At 52.6% G+C, this 18,849-nt stretch overlaps 6 protein-coding genes across 6 annotated transcripts; 2 read left to right on the top strand and 4 right to left on the bottom strand.

Annotated features, from left to right (window-relative positions):
- Positions 1-1,038: 1,038 nt before the first annotated feature.
- BJX68DRAFT_270725 (uncharacterized protein) lies at positions 1,039-2,541 on the bottom strand (the record flags this gene model as incomplete). Its single annotated transcript, XM_071046747.1, has 1 exon — positions 1,039-2,541. One exon carries the CDS (start codon positions 2,539-2,541, stop codon positions 1,039-1,041), a length of 1,503 nt encoding a protein of 500 aa, XP_070894993.1.
- Positions 2,542-5,753: 3,212 nt separating this feature from the next.
- Positions 5,754-7,515, top strand: BJX68DRAFT_257816 (major facilitator superfamily domain-containing protein; the record flags this gene model as incomplete). The annotated part of the gene is made up of 5 exons (XM_071043411.1): positions 5,754-5,808; positions 5,860-6,475; positions 6,524-6,608; positions 6,656-7,286; positions 7,334-7,515. 5 exons carry the CDS (start codon positions 5,754-5,756, stop codon positions 7,513-7,515), a joined length of 1,569 nt encoding a protein of 522 aa, XP_070894994.1.
- A 2-nt stretch (positions 7,516-7,517) lies between these two features.
- BJX68DRAFT_244866 (ATP-binding protein) lies at positions 7,518-9,256 on the bottom strand. Its single transcript, XM_071041392.1, has 3 exons — positions 9,204-9,256; positions 8,016-9,157; positions 7,518-7,962 (listed from the first exon to the last, which is right to left on the bottom strand). Exons 1-3 carry the CDS (start codon positions 9,229-9,231, stop codon positions 7,555-7,557), a joined length of 1,578 nt encoding a protein of 525 aa, XP_070894995.1. The 5' UTR covers positions 9,232-9,256; the 3' UTR covers positions 7,518-7,554.
- A 710-nt stretch (positions 9,257-9,966) lies between these two features.
- BJX68DRAFT_244868 (uncharacterized protein) lies at positions 9,967-11,436 on the top strand. The gene has a single exon (XM_071041393.1). The coding sequence runs from the start codon at positions 10,020-10,022 to the stop codon at positions 11,130-11,132; it is 1,113 nt and encodes a 370-aa protein (XP_070894996.1). The 5' UTR covers positions 9,967-10,019; the 3' UTR covers positions 11,133-11,436.
- A 565-nt stretch (positions 11,437-12,001) lies between these two features.
- BJX68DRAFT_278417 (NAD(P)-binding protein) lies at positions 12,002-13,114 on the bottom strand. The gene has a single exon (XM_071048527.1). It carries the CDS (start codon positions 13,107-13,109, stop codon positions 12,102-12,104), a length of 1,008 nt encoding a protein of 335 aa, XP_070894997.1. The 5' UTR covers positions 13,110-13,114; the 3' UTR covers positions 12,002-12,101.
- Positions 13,115-16,533: 3,419 nt separating this feature from the next.
- Positions 16,534-18,567, bottom strand: BJX68DRAFT_257820 (terpene cyclase/mutase family protein; the record flags this gene model as incomplete). The annotated part of the gene is made up of 1 exon (XM_071043412.1): positions 16,534-18,567. The coding sequence occupies one exon, from the start codon at positions 18,565-18,567 to the stop codon at positions 16,534-16,536; it is 2,034 nt and encodes a 677-aa protein (XP_070894998.1).
- Positions 18,568-18,849: the final 282 nt, after the last annotated feature.

Here is an 18,849-nt window from a genome sequence, read left to right on the forward strand (position 1 = left end):
TTTATTGGGACTGTGGTAGGACTGTACAACGTTGTGACAAGAGATTGGCAACCATTCATGCACAATGTGTCAGACGGCGAATGGGCATATCGTGGTTGGTCAGTGCGGAACCCCGTGTCCCTGGTGTTGTCTCGCAGCAGGTACCAAAACTGAAGGCCTGCGCCACTAGGTAATTCGGTAGCTTGCTTGAATTCGAATATCTTCGTCGTATACAAGACCTAGAGCGCTTCAGGGACTAGGAAACAGCACCTCGTTACCTATGATTCCCTCATCTCTGTTGATTAGACTTAACATTCAAGTTGCGAGGAAAGTGTTCTACAAGACAGCTGGAAGACTTGAAAAGTTTCAATATTTATTTGGGCTGCTTCCGTATCGATAGTCATGATATTAACGATCATTGCTTGCAAGTTGCCTCCTCAAGATCACCTCACAACTCCAGCGTCATCCTATGAAGAGACTAGACCACGAGTGAACTAGAAATCAAAGCTGGTATCAGACATCGATCGATAGCGGTTGAGAGGCGGGGATAAGGTTGAAAGATGTGACGTGATCCCAACACCTACACATCTGTAACTGGAACCCATCACCCACTCGAACGGTGAGCTGCACGCGCTCCATCTGGGAGTCATACTTCACATTGGAGAGGCCAGTTGCGGGAACTATAAACAGCTAAATGACCTCCTCAAAAACACCACCTCAAGCTGAGTATATGGACGCTGTGAGTGGGCGTGCGCTTTGTAAAATCGAGCACTCAAATGCGATTAAGACTTCCGCCACCCTTCTAATTCGGGATCAATGGATGCGCCGCCTGCCCTTGCGTTGGACTTTATCTCATCCCCGTTTGCCAGAGAGGCAGATTACGTGCGGTGCTGGAGTAGCCCTGTCTCAAACTACAGCCAGGGGTTTTGATGGCCGTGGGACAATGCTGAGAACATTAATATATGCTTTTAGGAACATCTTGCTTTCCAAAAAAAAAAAAAGGCAAGGACCCAGGCAACAAACCGACAGGAACGTCGTGTAGCAGACCCGCTTGCTATTTCAAGGATACCTCAAATAAGAGCAAACGCCCCAGTCATACAACATCTTCACAACGGTGATGAAACCCCATACCGAGGGACCACACATAACGAAAAAGATGCAATACACAGCAACTGTATACCATCGAGTGCGCTTCATATATTTTTTGTGAAAGTGGGGATGACGACGACGATCATCTGGAGAGTCCCTGTCAAAGGCCGAAGACTGAGGGCCCTTCATTTTCAGGATCCATTGCAGCATGCGTTGTCGTAAGGATGGGACTGCAAACCCGTAAAGGCAATCGACACCAAACCATAACATCATAGAAATCTGATCCAGAGTGGCGCTTCTGTTGCCTTTGAAATGTGAGAGTTTCCCAATTACTGCAAGAGGGATCAACGTTAAGAGGCCGCAAAAGACTCCACAACACCCTTTCTGAGTTTTGGTGTTGAAGATATTTCCTGTAGTCTTGAAAGGACTGCAGGCGAAAGGGGCGAATTCATATTGTACGTCTTCTGAGTCAACGGTGACAAACTTGTCTGGTAAGTCATTGAAGTCGAAACAACCATTTCTCCAGGTGGCTGTGGTAACGTCGTGGTTCACGTCCTGGTCAAGGGCCCCGACCACTCCATCAAATCGTGCACCACGCTTCTCAGCTTCGTCCATCTCCTCTGATCTCACCAAATACAAAGTCGGGTAGCTTGTGATAAGCATGCTTGCAATCAGGTTGGTGAAAGACATAACCAAGTAAGGCAGTACAGTAAAGCTAAATGCTGCAAACCCGTATTTGTCAATTTGCGCGTCGTGTGTGGGTGTAGTCAGTGAGTATACTGCAAAGAAGACTTGAACTATACCGACCAAGGCTCTCGGTAAGTTGTAAGTCGACGCGAGAATTTCATGTTGATACGGACGAACGGAGTCACTTCCAGGGCTAGCACCGTAAGGCCGGTAATCGTTGCCTCGGCCATTGAATCTGACCTTGGCATTGTACGGCAAAATAGCAATGGTAAATTCCTCTGGGAGATGCAAAAGACCGTGCACTCTTCGTGTCTCCCCGAAAGCCGGGTCTACCAATGACAGACCAGCTATTTCGGTGGGAAGAACAGGCACCCGACATTCCGCATGACAAGCGTTGCCAGTATTCGAGACTGTTGACACGGTTGATGCGTCATCAGCTTCGAGTTGGAATTCCAGCTGCCTCGGGTACTTCGCACGTACTGCCGAGCCGCGGGGCAGCTCCGTGTCACATATAGGTTTGAGGCTCGTAGTTCTGATCTTCACCACCTGATCTTTCAGCTGTGGGAACCATACCTCGGAGCGGATAATAACTGCAAGTGCCCCAGCTCGAGCCGCCTCTTCCAGCTGGTTGTAGTTGCCATGATCCCACTCAGTCCAGCATCTCCTTGAAAACCATGAAGACCTCCATATCGCGCTTGCGCCTCTCGAAAGACCGGAATATGGCAGGAACACGGCAGTCAGGAAGTCCAAAAACGCAAGTAACTTTGGCTGCCCTGGGAGTGGCATGATTGTTGCCGCATGGGCAATGTAATTGACCAAGAAGAAAATCGTCACTTTATACCAGGGCCTGGAAAAGCAAATTATGTTTTCGGTTGGTTTTTCTGTGTCATCAGGTACATCAACGAGCTTTCCTGCAGCAAAAGAGCTGAGGAGTACAAGTAGCTCCGGATAGATCATGGTATCTGTTGTAAACTTCATGTAAATCCTGATTCTTGAGGGTAAACTTCAAGGCCGCAACCGAACGCGAAGATGGTGCATCGTGCGTGAATTTATACTCGTTAGACTGATCTAGACCTTCCTTCACCGTTGTGACCCTGGCTTGGGTGCCTCATACAATGTTAGTCGACGAGAGAATTGCAGGGCGTCATATGTCCAGAAAGAGCTGGTCACCCGCTCAGGGTGGTAAGATCTGTTACCACGACAGAGAATGTTCTCGATCGCACCAAAAAGATGGAAAAGGCCAGCTTGTCACAGGATTCCGAATGGAAGTCCTCAGATCTAGCCCAAGCAGTAAGAAAATGATACCCGGCCAAGAGTCTTAAGCGGTCTGATAACTGTCCGGATGCGGAAATTGGTCAAGTGTCATGAGACGTGGTAAACCAAGATAACCTTAACAGTTAAGCTTTGCGGCATAATATTTGTACGCTAAGGGGTCAGGAGACTTTCAACTTCTAAGTTGACGTCAGGATCTCCATGTGGAGCCGACGTCGCGGAAGGTTCTGGCCACCCGTGGTAGAAACGTTGGATACAACTGCCCTGGTTATCGGGAACCGAAGAGGGCATTGCTACCAAGGTCCATCACTAGATGCAGCACGGTGTTGAACTCATTTCATTGACCCAGTCGTGACCTCCCCCGTAGAGAATATCCTGCTGATCGTCGAAGCCGCAACCATGAGCGGCATACCCAGCACTTCTGCTGCCCATGTTCGAAAGAATCCAGATTCAGTCGTGCCTAAAACTAGGTCATCCCAAAAAAGCGATGCTGGTAGAGACCTACCACCTTCAGTTCCCCAAGGAGCCGTAGACTGTCAGAACGCGACAGGATGAGGTTCAAACCATCAACCGAACGGAAGCTGGGTTCGACCGTTGTTGGGACGGCAAACCTTCCAGTCAGCACCACCACGAACGTTTGAGTGGAAGAGCCTGAGATGTGGTTTTCATAAGATGATAGGTAGCGCGGAGTTCAGCGCATTGAGAAAATGAGGAAGAGCGATCAGGAGTAACCTTCGACATCAACCAAGTGAGGCTTCGTGTAAGGTATGCTTGCTGCGCTGACGTTGGTTCATACGCCCTGGGTTCGTTGCAGATTGGCGTGAATTTGTTGCAGTATCCGGCGGGATCCTCCGCTGAGGTAGGATGCACAATTGAGGGGATCAACTGACCAGGCGTTGAACACACAGGACACCCTTATTGGCGAGAGAACAAGATTTTGATATTGCTGACACGTGGCTGGGAAAACGACACTGTCCGAACGGAATGGGAATTGTTGGTAGCCAGCCTAATGATGGCCAGTTCATTCGCGATCGTTCTGCAATCCTCGCCCTCGAACCTTGTTGGCTTCTGCAAGCGGAATGTGAGGGCCAGCATTCAGCAAGTGATATACTCGCCGGGCTGTGGCGTAGCCCAGTACCGGGACAGAGTTTTCGAAGGGAGGTATAGTTAAAGCTGACGGGCTCGCTTATGTATCGTCCGAATGCTTCCTCGGAGAGGTGGTAGATCTCCGAACACACAGCCACTTCATTGTGTAACATTAGTTAAACTCGCAACGTCCGTACAAAGATATGGTATGAGTACCTCTTTGGCTGCGATACGTGCAAAGAGCGTCAATTCCAGGTCTTTCCGTCATGGAAGCAGCACCATGGCTGGGCACGCCTTCATGTACCTCTAGCACCTGAGATCCGGAGTATCTGAGAGTAGCTTCTCGACCGCCCACCGTCACCGAAACTGTGAATGATTACGTTCATCCCATCTACCCCAGATTGTCGATCACTGCGGAGCCCACGTTAAACGTCACGGGCGGGGACGAATTGCCCTTCCTCGGTGATCGATGGGTGTTCGCTGTCGATCCATCGTGTCACCCTGAGAATCTTCGCCATCCGCAAAGTTGAAGTCAGCGCGTACACGGAAATAAGGCAGGTAAGGAAGTTGAGGAAAGTGCGATCATCCTCGGGTACCCCGCGGTCGGGGCAACTCGCACATTCCTATTTGGGCAGTTCGTACTGTCTCCCGGGGGAAGGGTTGTTCGATCGTCCCTTCCCTGTATACCCCCGGGCCTTCGCCAGGCGAACCACGACGTTTGGTTCTATTTGTGGTCACCCGGCAGCGACCAGCCACTGGGAGACTGGGGACCGCGTGAACCAGCCACTTCTCATGCGTAGGGACGGTCAAACTCGACTGTGTTTGTGCCTCGCCGCCCTCCCGGGCGCGGCGTCGCCGCGGATTCCAAATAGGGCGGGCACCGCTGCCGACGCAAGGGGCGATTGAAGCCACTTGATCCTCCCTTGATTCGCCATTTCAAGTTTTGCACGTTCTTACAAAGGTTCTAGTGCTGGCGAGACTGGTCTTGCCCTGGAGTAAGTGGCAATCACTGTGCATAGACTGCATAGGCAGGGTCATTTGCCCCTGTTTGCCAGGCCGGCACACCATACGATGTCGTCTTTGCAAAATACCCTCGAATCATTCCCTACCTGATTGCGAACTCGAACTATGCTCTGGATGGAAGTTTAAGCGTGCCTCACCTCGGCTGGCCACCAGTTTACTAGCAAGGTTTGTGCGACATTTGGGCAGAAAAGGCAGGCTCTGGAATGTAATCCGATCACGCCGGGAACGACCGAACCCCAACTCTGTCCGCGACAAGCTTTTTGAGTATTTTGTGATTCTCAACTCACCATAAACTACCTCGTTCTCAGTTGCTGATCACCGTCGATCACCCGTTGATGCCACATCGGGCCGATGTACGCCGCGCAGGGACCTTGGGAGGCAACTCGACAACCTTGGGGGATTCACGCCCTGCTCGGATTAGAGACGAACTGTCCTGCAATGTGACACTGCGTGACCTCGTGAGTCTCTGGAGTCTAGGCCGACGAGGTAAGGAATGTGCGATCTAGGACATGCAGACTCCAGAAATTCCCTCTTCCGATTCTCCGGCCAGCTATATAATTTCTGATCTGGGGGAATCCCCAGCTGTCTCTCAGAGAGATTTTTCAAGACAAAGTACAATGGACGTCAAGGATGAGGTTGAAGTGCTGGAGCAGGATATCCCCCATCCTCCAGGTAAGCTACCTCGCTGACCCTCTGTACACAGCCCACGTCTTACTCTGTCAGGAACCCAAGTATGGTTCTCCAACGCCGGACCACCACGCAGCTGGCTTCAGGCCGACGCCCAGCCATACCAGGCAGCCGCTCCTGTTCAGCTCGACATCTCTCCCAACGACCCTCTCCAGTGGCCGGCATGGCGCAAGGATGCCGTCCTCCTAGTTGTCGGCTTCTACAGCTTTCTCTCCGCGGCTCTGAGCCCCATCCTCGCGACCGGCTTTCCTGATATCGCCGAGGCATTTGGTGCTACCCTGCAGCAGATCTCGTTCACCATTGGCATCTACATGCTTGGTCTAGGAGTCGGTGCACTAGTTTGGTGTCCCACTGCAACGCTCTACGGCCGGCGTCCAGTCTATCTCGTTGCGGCTCTTCTTCTCATGGCATCCTGCGCGTGGGCGGCTGCGAGTCCGTCGTACGCGAGTCTAATCTTATCCCGCCTCGTGCAGGGTCTGGCAGCTACCCCGGGCGAGCTGCTCGTGTCTGTGACTGTGTCGGAGATTTTCCTCCCTCAGGAACGCGGGTTCCGGCTGGGTATCTACATGTCGCTCATCGCCGCTGGAAAGAGCCTTTCGCCGTTGATTGGAGCGGGCGTCATACAAGGGCTCGGCTGGCGCTGGGTTATGTGGTACGTAAATATTTTCTCTACTCGATGACCTCGGCTAATGCGCTGCAGGTTAGCGATGATTGCTTCCGGCATGTGCTTTGTCTTTGTTGTTGTCTTTGCTCGCGAGACATACTGGGCGCGGTCTACAGTCAGTGTTAGCATCTGTACCTTCCTCCAATTCCACGGCTAACCATGGTACAGCAAAGTCCCATATTGGCACCACGACAGCCCGGCGAAGTATACACGGACGATCTGCGTATCTCGCCTCCTCTTCGCTTCAGGCAGACCATGGTCATCTGGAATGGACGGCTGCACGGGTCCTCCTGGCTGTCTCTCGCATCCCGCCCTTTTCACCTCTTCAAGTCACCCCCTCTTCTTTTCTCGGCTGTTGTATACGCCTTGTCTCTAGGCTGGATTGCAGTGCTGGCAGAAACAATCGCACATCTCTTCCAGAGTGTCAACGGCTATGGCTTTACACCAATTCAGACTGGACTACTCTACATATCCCCTCTCATCGGCACCATCGTGGGCAGCGTCGTTGGCGGCAAGATCTCCGACCTGCTGGCCTGTGCTAAGGCCTACAGGAATGAGGGTATCTACGAACCGGAGTCACGTTTGATTATGCTGATACCCGCCGCCATCTCGACTGTCGTCGGTCTCGCCGGATATGGTTGGAGCATCGAGATCCTGGATCACTGGATCGTGCCGACGATATGCTTCGGCCTGATCTACCTTGGCTGCATCCTTGGCTGTACTGTCGCGGTGACGTACTGCCTCGATGTCCACAAGTCGTCGGCGATTGAGGCTCAGGTTGTGTTGAGTTTGTTCAAGAGTGAGTATCCTCTACCAGTATTTACTTATCGATGCTAACCCTTCTAGACTGTGATGGCTTGGCTTTCTCCCTGTTTATCGTTGACTGGGTCAAGGTATCTGGCCCGCGGGTTACGTTCTTGACACTTGCAGGTCTCCATTTGGCATTGCTGTTGACGACCGTACCAATGTACATATACGGCAAGGGTATCCGAATCTGGATAAGCAAGCGGGAAAAGTCTATCGTATAATCTATCGATCGGTTAGAGATCCACTGAATATAATATCACTCACTTCCCCGTCTTCTCCACTCTAAGAACCGCATCCCCCTGATCCCCCCTCCTCACCCGAATCTCATACTCTCCATCCATAAAATCTTTGAGCCGCAACTCGGTCGTCCTCCCCAACCCTTCCAGTTCATCCAGCCGTTCCAGCGTCGCCCCAAGGTGCTCCTCAAACCCAGCTTCATTACAAACAGTCCGGAAGGCATTCTGCATGGGCACAGAGTCCGCCCGCACGACGGCATCTGCGTCAATCGCAATGATATTCATTTCGTCCAGCCCTTTTATGAGATCCGCGCGCGTCATGAGCTCCTGTGCCTTGTGCAGCGGGATCCCAGGGAGGCCCGACACGAACGATGACCGGTCGGCATTCTGCTCCATCTGAACGAGCGTTTTGCCCAGGAGCATTGCGCCGGACTATACAACAATCGTGAGCTCGCAGCCAATTCAAAAAGGGAAAACAGTCGTACAGAAAGATCCTGCTGATCCTCTGCCTTATCATCCATATCGGCCCCGAGGATCCAACACTTGCACAGCAGCCACCTCTTCTCCTTCTCGCAGATGGACCGACACGTCCGTAGCATATCCTTCGAGCGCGCGACCTGGTCGAGGAAAATCAATCTTCCGCCGACGAGGCTATACACCTGGTCGAGGATACTCGGGGAAATGTCCTCGCGGAACGCCTGCTGCCGGAACACGCCCAACGCACGTATCGCGTCGACCTTGGGGATATCTTGTACATTTAGCACCTGCAGCCTCGTCGCGTGTAAGCGCAGCATCTCCGTCGTGCGATACTGGTCGCTCGTGAAGACCAGTGTGACAAGACCACTGGCAGCCCACATCTCTGCGCGCTGCTGCAGCAGATCGACAAGGTGCTGCCCCTCGGTGTTATCCGGCAGATAATGCAGATTAGAAACAATAAGAACAAGCGGCTGGTCGCGGACTTTCTTCCGTGCAAGCGCAACTTTTTCGAGTTTATTCAGCGCGCGCTCGATATCGAGTAGAGGAGTCGAATCCCGCGGGCCTCGGATACTGAACATGCCCCCGATGTAATCCTCATGGTACTCGTAGTCAATCGCCTTGCCCAATCGGAGGCGAAATACCTCGATGTCCCCGTGCGCCTCCAGCATTCCGACGCCGTCCCCGTGGATCTTGGACATTGCCTCGAGGAGCATCGACGTTTTCCCGGTCCCCTTTTCGCCGAAGAGCAGGTAGTAGTGCCCCTTGACCCGTCCGGAAACAATCCCGTCGATGAGACCCTGCTCGGGCCGCGTAATCCGGAATTTCTTCTCGTCGTCTATACTGTCGATCCCCTGATCGGGTGAGTATGTATACCCGTGCTGCGCAAGCGCAGCAAGCTCAAGCGATGAAAAACCGGGCGAAAAGGCATTGTCGATTTTGCGGAGCACCAGGCTCTTGTAGAAGACGTGGTACGAGTACCCGCCGACGCCGACCATGAGCAGGGCGGCGATGGTTGTCGCGCCGTTTTCGAGGAATTTGCGCAGGATGCTAGGTTCCTCTTCTTCGGCAGGGTGTCCCCGTCGCGGATGTGTTCGCGGGACGCGTGCATTCGGGCGTGTGGGTTTGCCTTTGAAGAGGCGGAACCATGTTCCTGATTTCTCGTTAGCTGGAACTTTAAAGGTGTTTGGGAGACGCACCATATCTATCTATTCGTATCCGAGGCATATTATCATGTGTTGTGCATTGTGGCTGGATATTTCAAGGTGTCAACTGAGGAAAATGTGGGTGCCTGGTTTCCACCATGGTTGGTTTGCGGTTGAAAGCTTGGCGCCAAGGCTCAGGAGCGGGACCAGTCATGGCGACATGGCAAACTACATCGATGGATAGTTACTAGATGATGGATCGGATAAGTAAGCTATATCAATCGTCAAGGTTGCTATTGGTGGATGGCTCTATCAAGGTTTGCCCAGGCACGTATGCTGTCAGCAAGAACTGCACTCTTCCCCCAGATAACCTGGCCAATCATCGTTGAAGCGAGCTATATATGTGGTGCGCCGTGAGGAATTACCCGGCAACAGAGAGGAATCTAGCGTCAGACCAGTTACGTGGCTTACGGCAGAACACCAGTCAGAGGAATCAGTCAATATTGCCAATATGAACCGCCTGCTTCTACAGGAAGGAGATGTCCGCCGTAGGAACTAGTTCTAATAAAATAATTAAGGAATCTAAGGAACTATCTAAGCGAGAGACTTTTTGGTGAGTTGAAATACATTAAAATTTCGACTTTTAGTGGAGTTGTTATGGATCCAATTACTGATCTATGTGCCAAAGTCATCTTCCGGGATATCTGACAAAATGACCTGGCGGGCTGACTAATGGTAAGTTGGGTCGTGAGTGGTCACAAGGGTACAAAACCTTCCTCTTACTTTGTTCGTTTCAGTGTATTTCTTCACCCCAACATATGACCTTTAAGACACAAAATACACAGAATTAGGCCTTTGGTAACCGTGACAATGGAATATTCTGGGGATCAGCTCTCTTGGCCCCGGGGCGAAGCGAAACAGACCGACGATCATCCCGCGGACGCCGCGGCCGAGGCCAGCCAGCAGCGCAGGAAGGTCCAGAACCGGAAGAACCAACGAGCACGCCGTAAGTCCGCCCCTCACTCCTCCTACAGCTCTTACTATACTCAGAACACCCTTACAGGACTACGGCTCAAGGGTAGAGACTCAGGGACTGGTCTGAGGTCGCGCCCATTCCAGGTCAGGCGCTGGCGCCTTGACGAGCCCGATGATTGTTCCTCCCAGGAAATCCTGCCGGCATCAGAGCGCGCAACCACCACGTCTTTCCCTCCCCAACCGCCTCACTCGTACACAGGCATATCACCCTCCACAGCCAAGGGTACCGCCCTCCTAGGATCTCCGTCCACTGCCCACATCCACTCTCCCCTAGTCTTTGAACCCCAGCCCTTTACTTTTCCTCTCTCCTCGGACCACCTCCTCCATCTCATCCATTATAACGTTTTCCGCGCCTTAATCGCTAACAAGCGTACCCTTAACACCATTCCTGTCGACCCGACCCGCTGCATCCTTACCTCGCCCTGCCGCGATGACACGACCCTCTATCCCCTCAACCCCAACATGCCTCCCTCCCTCGTCCCGACCACCTTCCAGCGAACTCGCTGCCACTCTACCTGGATTAACGTCTTCCCCTTCCCCCGCTTCCGCGACAACCTTATCAGATACGAAGGCTGCTTCGACCCCTGGGAGCTGATGCAGGATCTCCTCGGCGACTTCATACGCTGGACACCAGCCCCGCGGCGACGAGGGACCACCGTTTCCGCCACCGTCCCCGAGGCTTTGACCCTTTCATCAGAAAGTGATACCGACGAAGTCACCGGTGGGCGCAAGGGACTCATCGTCTGGGGCGAGCCGCACGAGATGAAGAGCTGGGAAGCCACCCCCGGTTTTCTCGCGAAATGGGCATGGGCCGTGGAAGGCTGTGAGGAGTTTGTGGAAATAAGCAACCACTGGCGGATGAAACGGGGGGAGGAACCTATGCGATTCGGGACGTTTAGGGGCATTCCACCACGACCGCTCCCGCACGCAGCGCCAAGTGGACGCTAGGTGTGTTAGTACTGGCAGAGCCAACATTTACATCTGGTTCGTCCGGCTTGCCAACTCTGATTCGATCTGGTACGAAACACGGTAGGCATGATGCAAGATGGTCTTCTAAAAGAGCATGGCAGTTCAAACTCGGATGGGTTATAGAGAAGTGGAAGAAACAACGGCCAGTTGAGTCAGGGGTCAGGCTTATGCAATTATCATTGACTGGACTGCGGCCCACAGGTTCACGTTAGCCCCGTCAGCTGTGGTTGATGATAATTGATTGATTCCAAGTTTGGATATGGGCAGCGAGGTCCGCCAAACCGCCGAAGCGCCAAGGATGGCCCCCCGGTCCCACTTGAACAATCCACATCTCAAGATGCTGGCGAGTCAAAAAGGTATCGCTCGGAGGCTTGGGAGACTAGCGGGGATAAACAGCTTGAGGTTTTTCCCTTGACGACCATGGGGGTTTCGGAAGCGCCGGAAGAGGTTGACGTGAGTGACTACAATATCCTGATGGGTCTACCTAGATCCTGTCGGATTTGGGCTCTATTCTGTCCTAAGATGTATTAAGTTGCATAAAATCTGGAATGAATGTCCCCTGCCCTTAGAATATGGTGGTTATTCGACAAGTGTTTTAGAACGCGAACCCTTTATCCTTCTACTAGTAGTTTCAGCTGCACATCCCTTTCATAAGAATAAAAATTGATTCATCCAAGATGATCGTTTATAATGGAGTAGTCATTGTAAAATCCATGTAGAGCTAAATTGCAGTTAATACTTAATACTAGAACTAGTCATGGTCTAAACTTGAGATAGCTCAATAGTACTGCAAGAGAAATAGAGCGAATTGAACTTTATCAAACGTGCGGTTCATCCATAATTAACTTGCTAGCCTGTCTGAAGACATGGCAGTAACTGACAAAAGCAATCAGGCAGAAACCGTGATATAATGACCTCCTCATTCCCGGTATTCTTGTATAAAGTAGCCTACTGATCATCCGTCATCCACACCATCTTCAAGGAATCCTTCCAGAGCCGAGCCTCTTTTTCGGGATTATAAGCATGCCCTGCGAATCCCAAACCACCAATCTCATGGTTGTCGTTTCCCCGGGCTGTCTTACCGCAGTCTGCGAGATATTCTCCACCCTTCTTCTCCCATTCTTCACCAATCGCAGCCCATACCGTTGTTGCAGCGCCCTGCTCTGGCGACTTCATAATTTTGTACACATTTTCATCCCCTTTGAACGCCTCCACTGTTGCAGGGTCCAGATGCTGCATAAGCGATGTTGCAATCATGCCTGGATGAAGACTGGTAGCGTGAAGACCTCGCGGCCCGTAGCGCCGCTCAATCTCATTTGCCATATAGATATTGGCGGTCTTTGATTGTCCATATGAAACCCAGTCATTGTATTCAGACTTCTCAAAGTTGTAGTTGTCTGATTCATTGATCGAGGCCACATGATGGGCAGAAGAAGAGACGTTGACGACTCGAGATGAGAATCCAGAGCTAGCGCTGGCGAGGAGAGCTGGCTTCAAGAGTTGGAAAAGCAGAAAATGGGCGAGGTGGTTGACTCCAAACTGCATTTCAAAACCGTCTTTCGTGTGCTCCAACTTGGGCAGAGCCATGATGCCGGCGTTATTGACAAGGATGTTGACTTGATTGTTCGACTTTTGGAGAATGGCATTCGCGGCGGCACGCACACTGCTCAAGGAAGTGTTGTCCATCTCCACAAGTTCAACGCGTCCGGGTTCGAGGATTCCGTCTAAAGCAGACTCGGCTTTGCGCAGGTCTCGTGTCGTCAACAACAGCCTTGCTCCAGTCAAGGACAGGGCACGAGCTGTCTCAATCCCTATTCCGGACGAAGTGCCCGTGATGACGATAACCTTTCCGGCTAGCTTGCCCTCTACTCCTTCGTCCTTAATAATCTGGAGAGCTGTTGGACGAGCGTCACCGGGGCCAGCGGGATTCGAATGAGCTTCTGCGTATCGGGACATTGTTGTTGAATAGAAATCCTTGACAGTTTAGGAATTGGTAATCGTATGAATGGAAATGACTTTGATGAGTTTTGGATTCGACTGTTGGGGGCGTCAGTGAACTATTTATCTTTTTGCGGCTTCAAACATCTCGCCCTGTCCTCTTAGAATGATGCTTTGCATTTCAAAGCAAGCGGGGTTTCTCAATCCTTAAGTCCGGGACACCTTTGGGTTTTGCATTTCAAAGCAACTGGACTTCTCAAGATCATCTCGGATATACAACGATGTAGACAAAGTTCCATAATTTGGACCCGCCACCTTTGTGGTGATGACTTTATTTCCGTTTCCGGCCTAGCGTCCCTGAGGAACCCACGTCTCCTGTAGTTTGGGACGACGGCCCACTCGATGACACTTTCTCCTCCTTTGGCATAGCTCGCAGGGCTCGGCTTTTCACACACACAGTCACTGAGGGTCAGGCAGAACCAATAAGGCAGAACCGAAAATACAATGGCAGTGAAGAACTGGTGACGCACGCTATCCCATGCTGTGGCCCTGACACAAAACAAGTACGGAAAGTGAAGCATAGTTGAGTGATAAAAATCGAACGCTTAGTTTTGATAAGGCATCAGAAAGGTACACACATAACTATACTCCTTCGCAACACGTTTCACCAGCGATGGATCAGATGGATCCACTTTAAGACGATCCGACGTCTCCGGTTCTCCCGTTCCAATACCAGACGGAAATCTTGACAACCTCCCGGTGGTGGCGGAGCCTCCACAGTTGTAGGCCATGCAGCATCGGCTGAAGAATCCGGACCTGGGGGGATGTCATAGCTGCCTTGGGTGGGAATAATCACTTGTCGTTGGGCGTTATCACAAGAGAACTGTGCCGCTCTGGAAATCCAACTAACAAGTCCAGAGATTGTTGCTTATAGTTTGAGAGACTAAACCCGCTCTCAAGTTGCTCCTGTTCTGACTCCTCCTCCAGCGTTTCCTGCTCTTCCTGAGCTCTTATCAGTTTGTCAATGTATGCGTCTTGACCTTGTTTCTGTCCTCCAGGGTCGACAGGTAAAGGCTTCTCGTCCCCGGGTTCTGAAGGGGGTTGATGGATTCATGTGTTTCTTAAGACAGGGCGTTTGTAGTTGCCCAGAGGGTTATGGAGTCCACGCCAACCGTTCACAGCAGAGAGATTTAAAGATAGCACCCAAGGCGCGATTGAAAGACTGGGGTTTAGGAGCTCCGTAGAGGCTGTCCTTGGTTAGACAACTCCCAATCTAGATCCTCCGTGTTCTGCAGCTTTAATTCCATAGGATGCGGACTCCCTTCGTCCGTTGGCCACCGCCTACGACTGCGCACGAGGACGCTCCACCTTTTTTTTTAACATCCTTGGCTCCCTGTCTCTTCGCTAGCTACCTGCAGACAGCATAGGGCATGTTGTTTGCCATCCTGTCGGGCGTGTAGTCCCCGCTGCTCCAGCGGTGGCGACTCTCTTGGCCTAGCCCGCATGCGAGGCGGATTCTTGATCACCAGAAGGAACATCCCCGCCAACAAACAACGGGGACTAAGGTATATCGAGCAGGCGACATTTCGTAGCGTTCCAGCTCTTAATTGTGGACTTGCGAGCGGGGCAGGAAGAGTATCCGTAACGGGAAGTTTCAGGAGCTTCCGAATCTGTTGAGATGTAAAGCGGCGAGGTAATCCCGGTAGTCTCCACACATCAATAGAAGCAATGCGATCGAGCCAACGTCGGCATTTCGTGAAGAATGCGGTTGCTAGGTCCATTCGATTGAACTCAGGGCTTCAGGGATTTCGGGTAAGTCGATGCTTGCTGCCACGGCAAACTCGAAGCTGCACAAACGAAATTTTGCCAATTGCGAAAGATAGTGTGGCGGCTGGCAAGATGGTTTTTAATGCCACAGAGTTTGCGGTACTGTTTCAGGTATTGCAGAATTCAGCGAATGCGGAAGGAGCCATCCGAGGCTGTGGAAACGCTCTAACCTGGCTTGAGTCTCCTTGCAGAGGATTGGGTCGGTCCAGTAATGGTGCTCATCAGGTTAAGCACGAGGGGCAGGGGGAGGGGTCATCAAGAAGGCCAGATACAGTTATTAAGGAATTAGGCCTTGGAATGGGGGAATGATCAACTTTAGAGTTAGAAGAGGTGCTGGGGCGAGGGAGGATAAAAAGGTGAAAGGCGAACACAGAGGGAAGGAGGGAAAAGGTGGCATTTTACATAGTGCCCGACTAGGCCAGTCGAAATTAGAAGCGATCTTGACGTAGCCAAAGAAGAAGCCATATTCAGCGTCGATTTAGCTCCGGGTTAAACAGACAAAGAGTTTGCTAAAGTCCAGCGCTAACATGGTAGTTTATAATCTCATGCATATCCTATTTCTTATGGTCTTTAGGGTCTTTAGGGCTAGTTGTAATTACTAAAGGTTTAGGGTTAGCTACCTAGCTAGGGAGGGGATTATGTAGGGTAAGATATAGTTTCTAGGGGTAGAATATAGGGGTTATAAGGTCTTATACCTCTTCGCTAGTAAGATACTCTTTTTTAGTAGATAACTTTAAGTACTAGGGGTATAGATACTACTACCCGCTGGCTCGATTTAGTGTATCTGGCATCTCTCTAACCTAACTATCATTGAGGTCAACCTTCAGGTGGAACTTGGATTACAATTTGCAGCTTCCCCGCAAATCCACCCCTTTTCCCCGCTCCATGAACCATAGCTTTCGGAATTAGGCTCGGGGATTCGATCAGGTGGGAGGATCTGGAACTCGTGCCAAGAGTCTGGATTACAGTGGTCGCCGCGAAACGGGAACGATGCAAGGTAGAGGGATCCTTTGATGCGGATGTTGCGAGAGTGTTTAGTAGAAACAAAAAGGCTCCTCATACTTTCGGCCTACACGTGGTTAGTTGCAATGAGGGAATAAATATTGACGCCAGATTATACTCTGCGTTGGCTAGTACTGTACTATCCATGGCTGCATCAAGCATTAAATATGCCGCATGCTATATAGTACACGCGACGCAATCCACCTTGCAATACCACCTGGGCAGTCTTTAACTTCGTGGCTGGGGTTGGGAAATCATCTTCTATACCACGAAGCTACCCTTTGACTTCAAAACGATCTGTTATATGAATTACTAAACTCTCAAATCTGGCACATACGACCACAGGGTGTGGAGAACAGGGCTTCCCGTCCGCTCAGCCGTACTTAAGCCACACGCCGGTAGGTTAGTAGTATGGTGGGTGACCACATGCGAATCCCTACTGTTGTATGTTTTTATGTTTTGCTCCTTCAACAGGAGCTCATCGCCGAGCGTTGGGAAATAAATTAAGCAAGGATGGTTGAGTTCTCGCTCTGCTGGCCCCTCTGAACACGGCCATGTTAAGATAAAGTACGAGGTATTCGATGTGATGAATGCGCATTACTGTTCGAGCTAGCTAGCTATCGATCTTTCGCCCCGCGAGCGATGCGTACCGCCCCAAAGCCATCATGGGAAAGCAGTGCTTGTAGTAGAAATAATCAATGTAGAAATGATTCGGAAAGCCAACGCCCGTGTATGGCTCCTCATCCCACGACCCAACCAACTTCCCATGCTTCGCCTGCTTCTGGACAAGAAAGTTGATCCCCCGCCGGACCGCCGGATCGCCCGGTGGAAGCCGAATCATCAGCCCCATTACCGCCCACGCGGTCTGCGTCGCCGTGGAGGGGCCCTGGCCCGCGAGGGTCGTGTCCCGGTACGTCTCCAGACACTCGCCCCAGCCGCCGTCGGGATTCTGCATCTGGCACAGCCACCGCACCCCGTCTTCGATCAGCGTCTGCACCGTATCGTTGGGCTCGCCGCGGTCATCCCGTTCAAAGTACGCCAGCCCGCACAGGACATTGCTTGTCCCGTAGATGTAGTTGACCCCCCAGCGGCCGTACCACCCGCCGAACGACTCCTCCTCTTGCTCGAGGTAGGTGATTGCATGGCTGGAGGCGCTCTTCATCGCGTCGACCAGGGCGCCGGGAACGCGATACTTCTCATTCGACCGGCTTAGCCCCATGACGACGCCAAACGCCTCGAGGATGCGGCCCGTCACGTCCGCCGTCGACGGGTCGCACATGCTGTTCATGTCGCTGAAGGGGATCTTGTTGAAGAACTCCTTGTCGTTCTCCGAGTCGAACGCGCCCCACCCGCCATCGCTGTTCTGCATCCCCAGGATCCACTCGATCGCATTCGTGATCGTCGTCGAGTTGACCGAGCTGGGATCCTGCTTCGCAAATGCGAGGATCACCGCCGCGGTGTCGTCGACGTCCGGGTACCATGTGTTGTGGTACTCGAACGCCCATCCGCCCGCCTTCGTCATGGGATTGAGCACCCTCCAGTCCCCCTTGGGACCTGAATGCTGGCGCTCGCGAATCCACTGGATCGGCTTGGCCAGCTGCACGGGGGCAACCCCTGAGTCGAGCATCCCGATCGTCATCAGCGCCGTGTCCCACACGGGCGACACGCACGACTGCATGCGCTTTCCGGCCTCGTCAGTCCAGGTGAACCGGCGCAGTGCGGCGAACCCCCCCTGCACGGGGCCCGAGTCGATCGAGTACCCTTCCAAGAGGAGCGCCAGGATGCCGAAGAACATGGGCGGGAAGATTCCCGCCCAGTCGCCGGCGTCTTCCTGTCGGTCGAGGATCCAAGCGAGGCACCGGCGCCGCGCGATCCGGTTGACGCTGGACGTGCGTAAGCCATTGAGCTTGTGCAGGCCCCAGTCGACGACGACGCTAGCTTTTGTGACGAGGTCGGAGCGGAGCAGCGACCACATGCTCGGCACGTAGGGCACGTTCTTGTTGGCCACGTCGCACCAGAGCTCGTCCAGGTAGTGCGCGCCTGCTTCCTCCATCGCTGACGGTGTGTAGATTGGTCGGTGGTGCCTGACAATGGATAGCGGGACAATCGTGGACCGCGCCCAGGAGGACATGTTATAGATGCTAAAGGGCGCCCAGGAGGGGAGCAAGATGAGCTCCGGCGGCAGCTCGGGAACGGCGCTCCAGGGGAACAGGCCGAAGAGGGCGAGATTGATGCGCGTGAAGATGCGCACCTTGGCGATGCCGCCGGAGGCGAGGATAAAGTATCGTGCCCGCTGCATAGTCTGGTGGTCTGGTGGCAGGCCAAGCAGTTTCAGGGCAAAGTACGCCTCGACGCTCGTGGAGATCTCGCCGGGCAGGCTGCCGGCGATGCCCCAGCCGCCGTCTCGCTTCTGCTGCGCGAGGAACCATTTGATCCAGGCGCTTGGGTCGGGGACCTCGAGGCCGAGCGCGCAGAGCAGGCTGATGTACTCGGCTGTCAGCGTTGCGTTGGCCTTGAGCTCGCCACACCAGTGGCCATCTTCGTGGGCTTCTTTGGTGGAGTAGCCGGCGGCGACATCTAATGCTTGGCGGACGGGGTCTAGGAGGTCTTCGGCTGAAGGAAGCTTTGTGGGGGAGGGGTAATACATGCTGTTCAGTTGGTGTCGTGGTGGAATGCTCGTGGGGTGGTTTTTCCCGGTTTATATAGACGGACCACCGAACTTTGCCGGTGATTGCTCTGTCGAGACAGTTGCTGCATACCACCTCTCTTGGACACCGAGATATTCCGCATGCCGAGCAGTTCGCCTTGATTATTGTCGACACGGCTGCAGCAAACTCTGAGCTTATGCCGTCGCATGGGCGGATGCATTAGAGCTTGACGAGGTGTGGTTGCACAGACGGTGATACAGCCCTAAATTACTCCGACCAAG

The sequence above is a fragment of the Aspergillus pseudodeflectus genome, assembly GCF_044049435.1.
Source record: "Aspergillus pseudodeflectus strain CBS 756.74 chromosome Unknown BJX68scaffold_52, whole genome shotgun sequence".
NCBI classification, from domain to species: Eukaryota; Fungi; Ascomycota; class Eurotiomycetes; order Eurotiales; family Aspergillaceae; genus Aspergillus; species Aspergillus pseudodeflectus.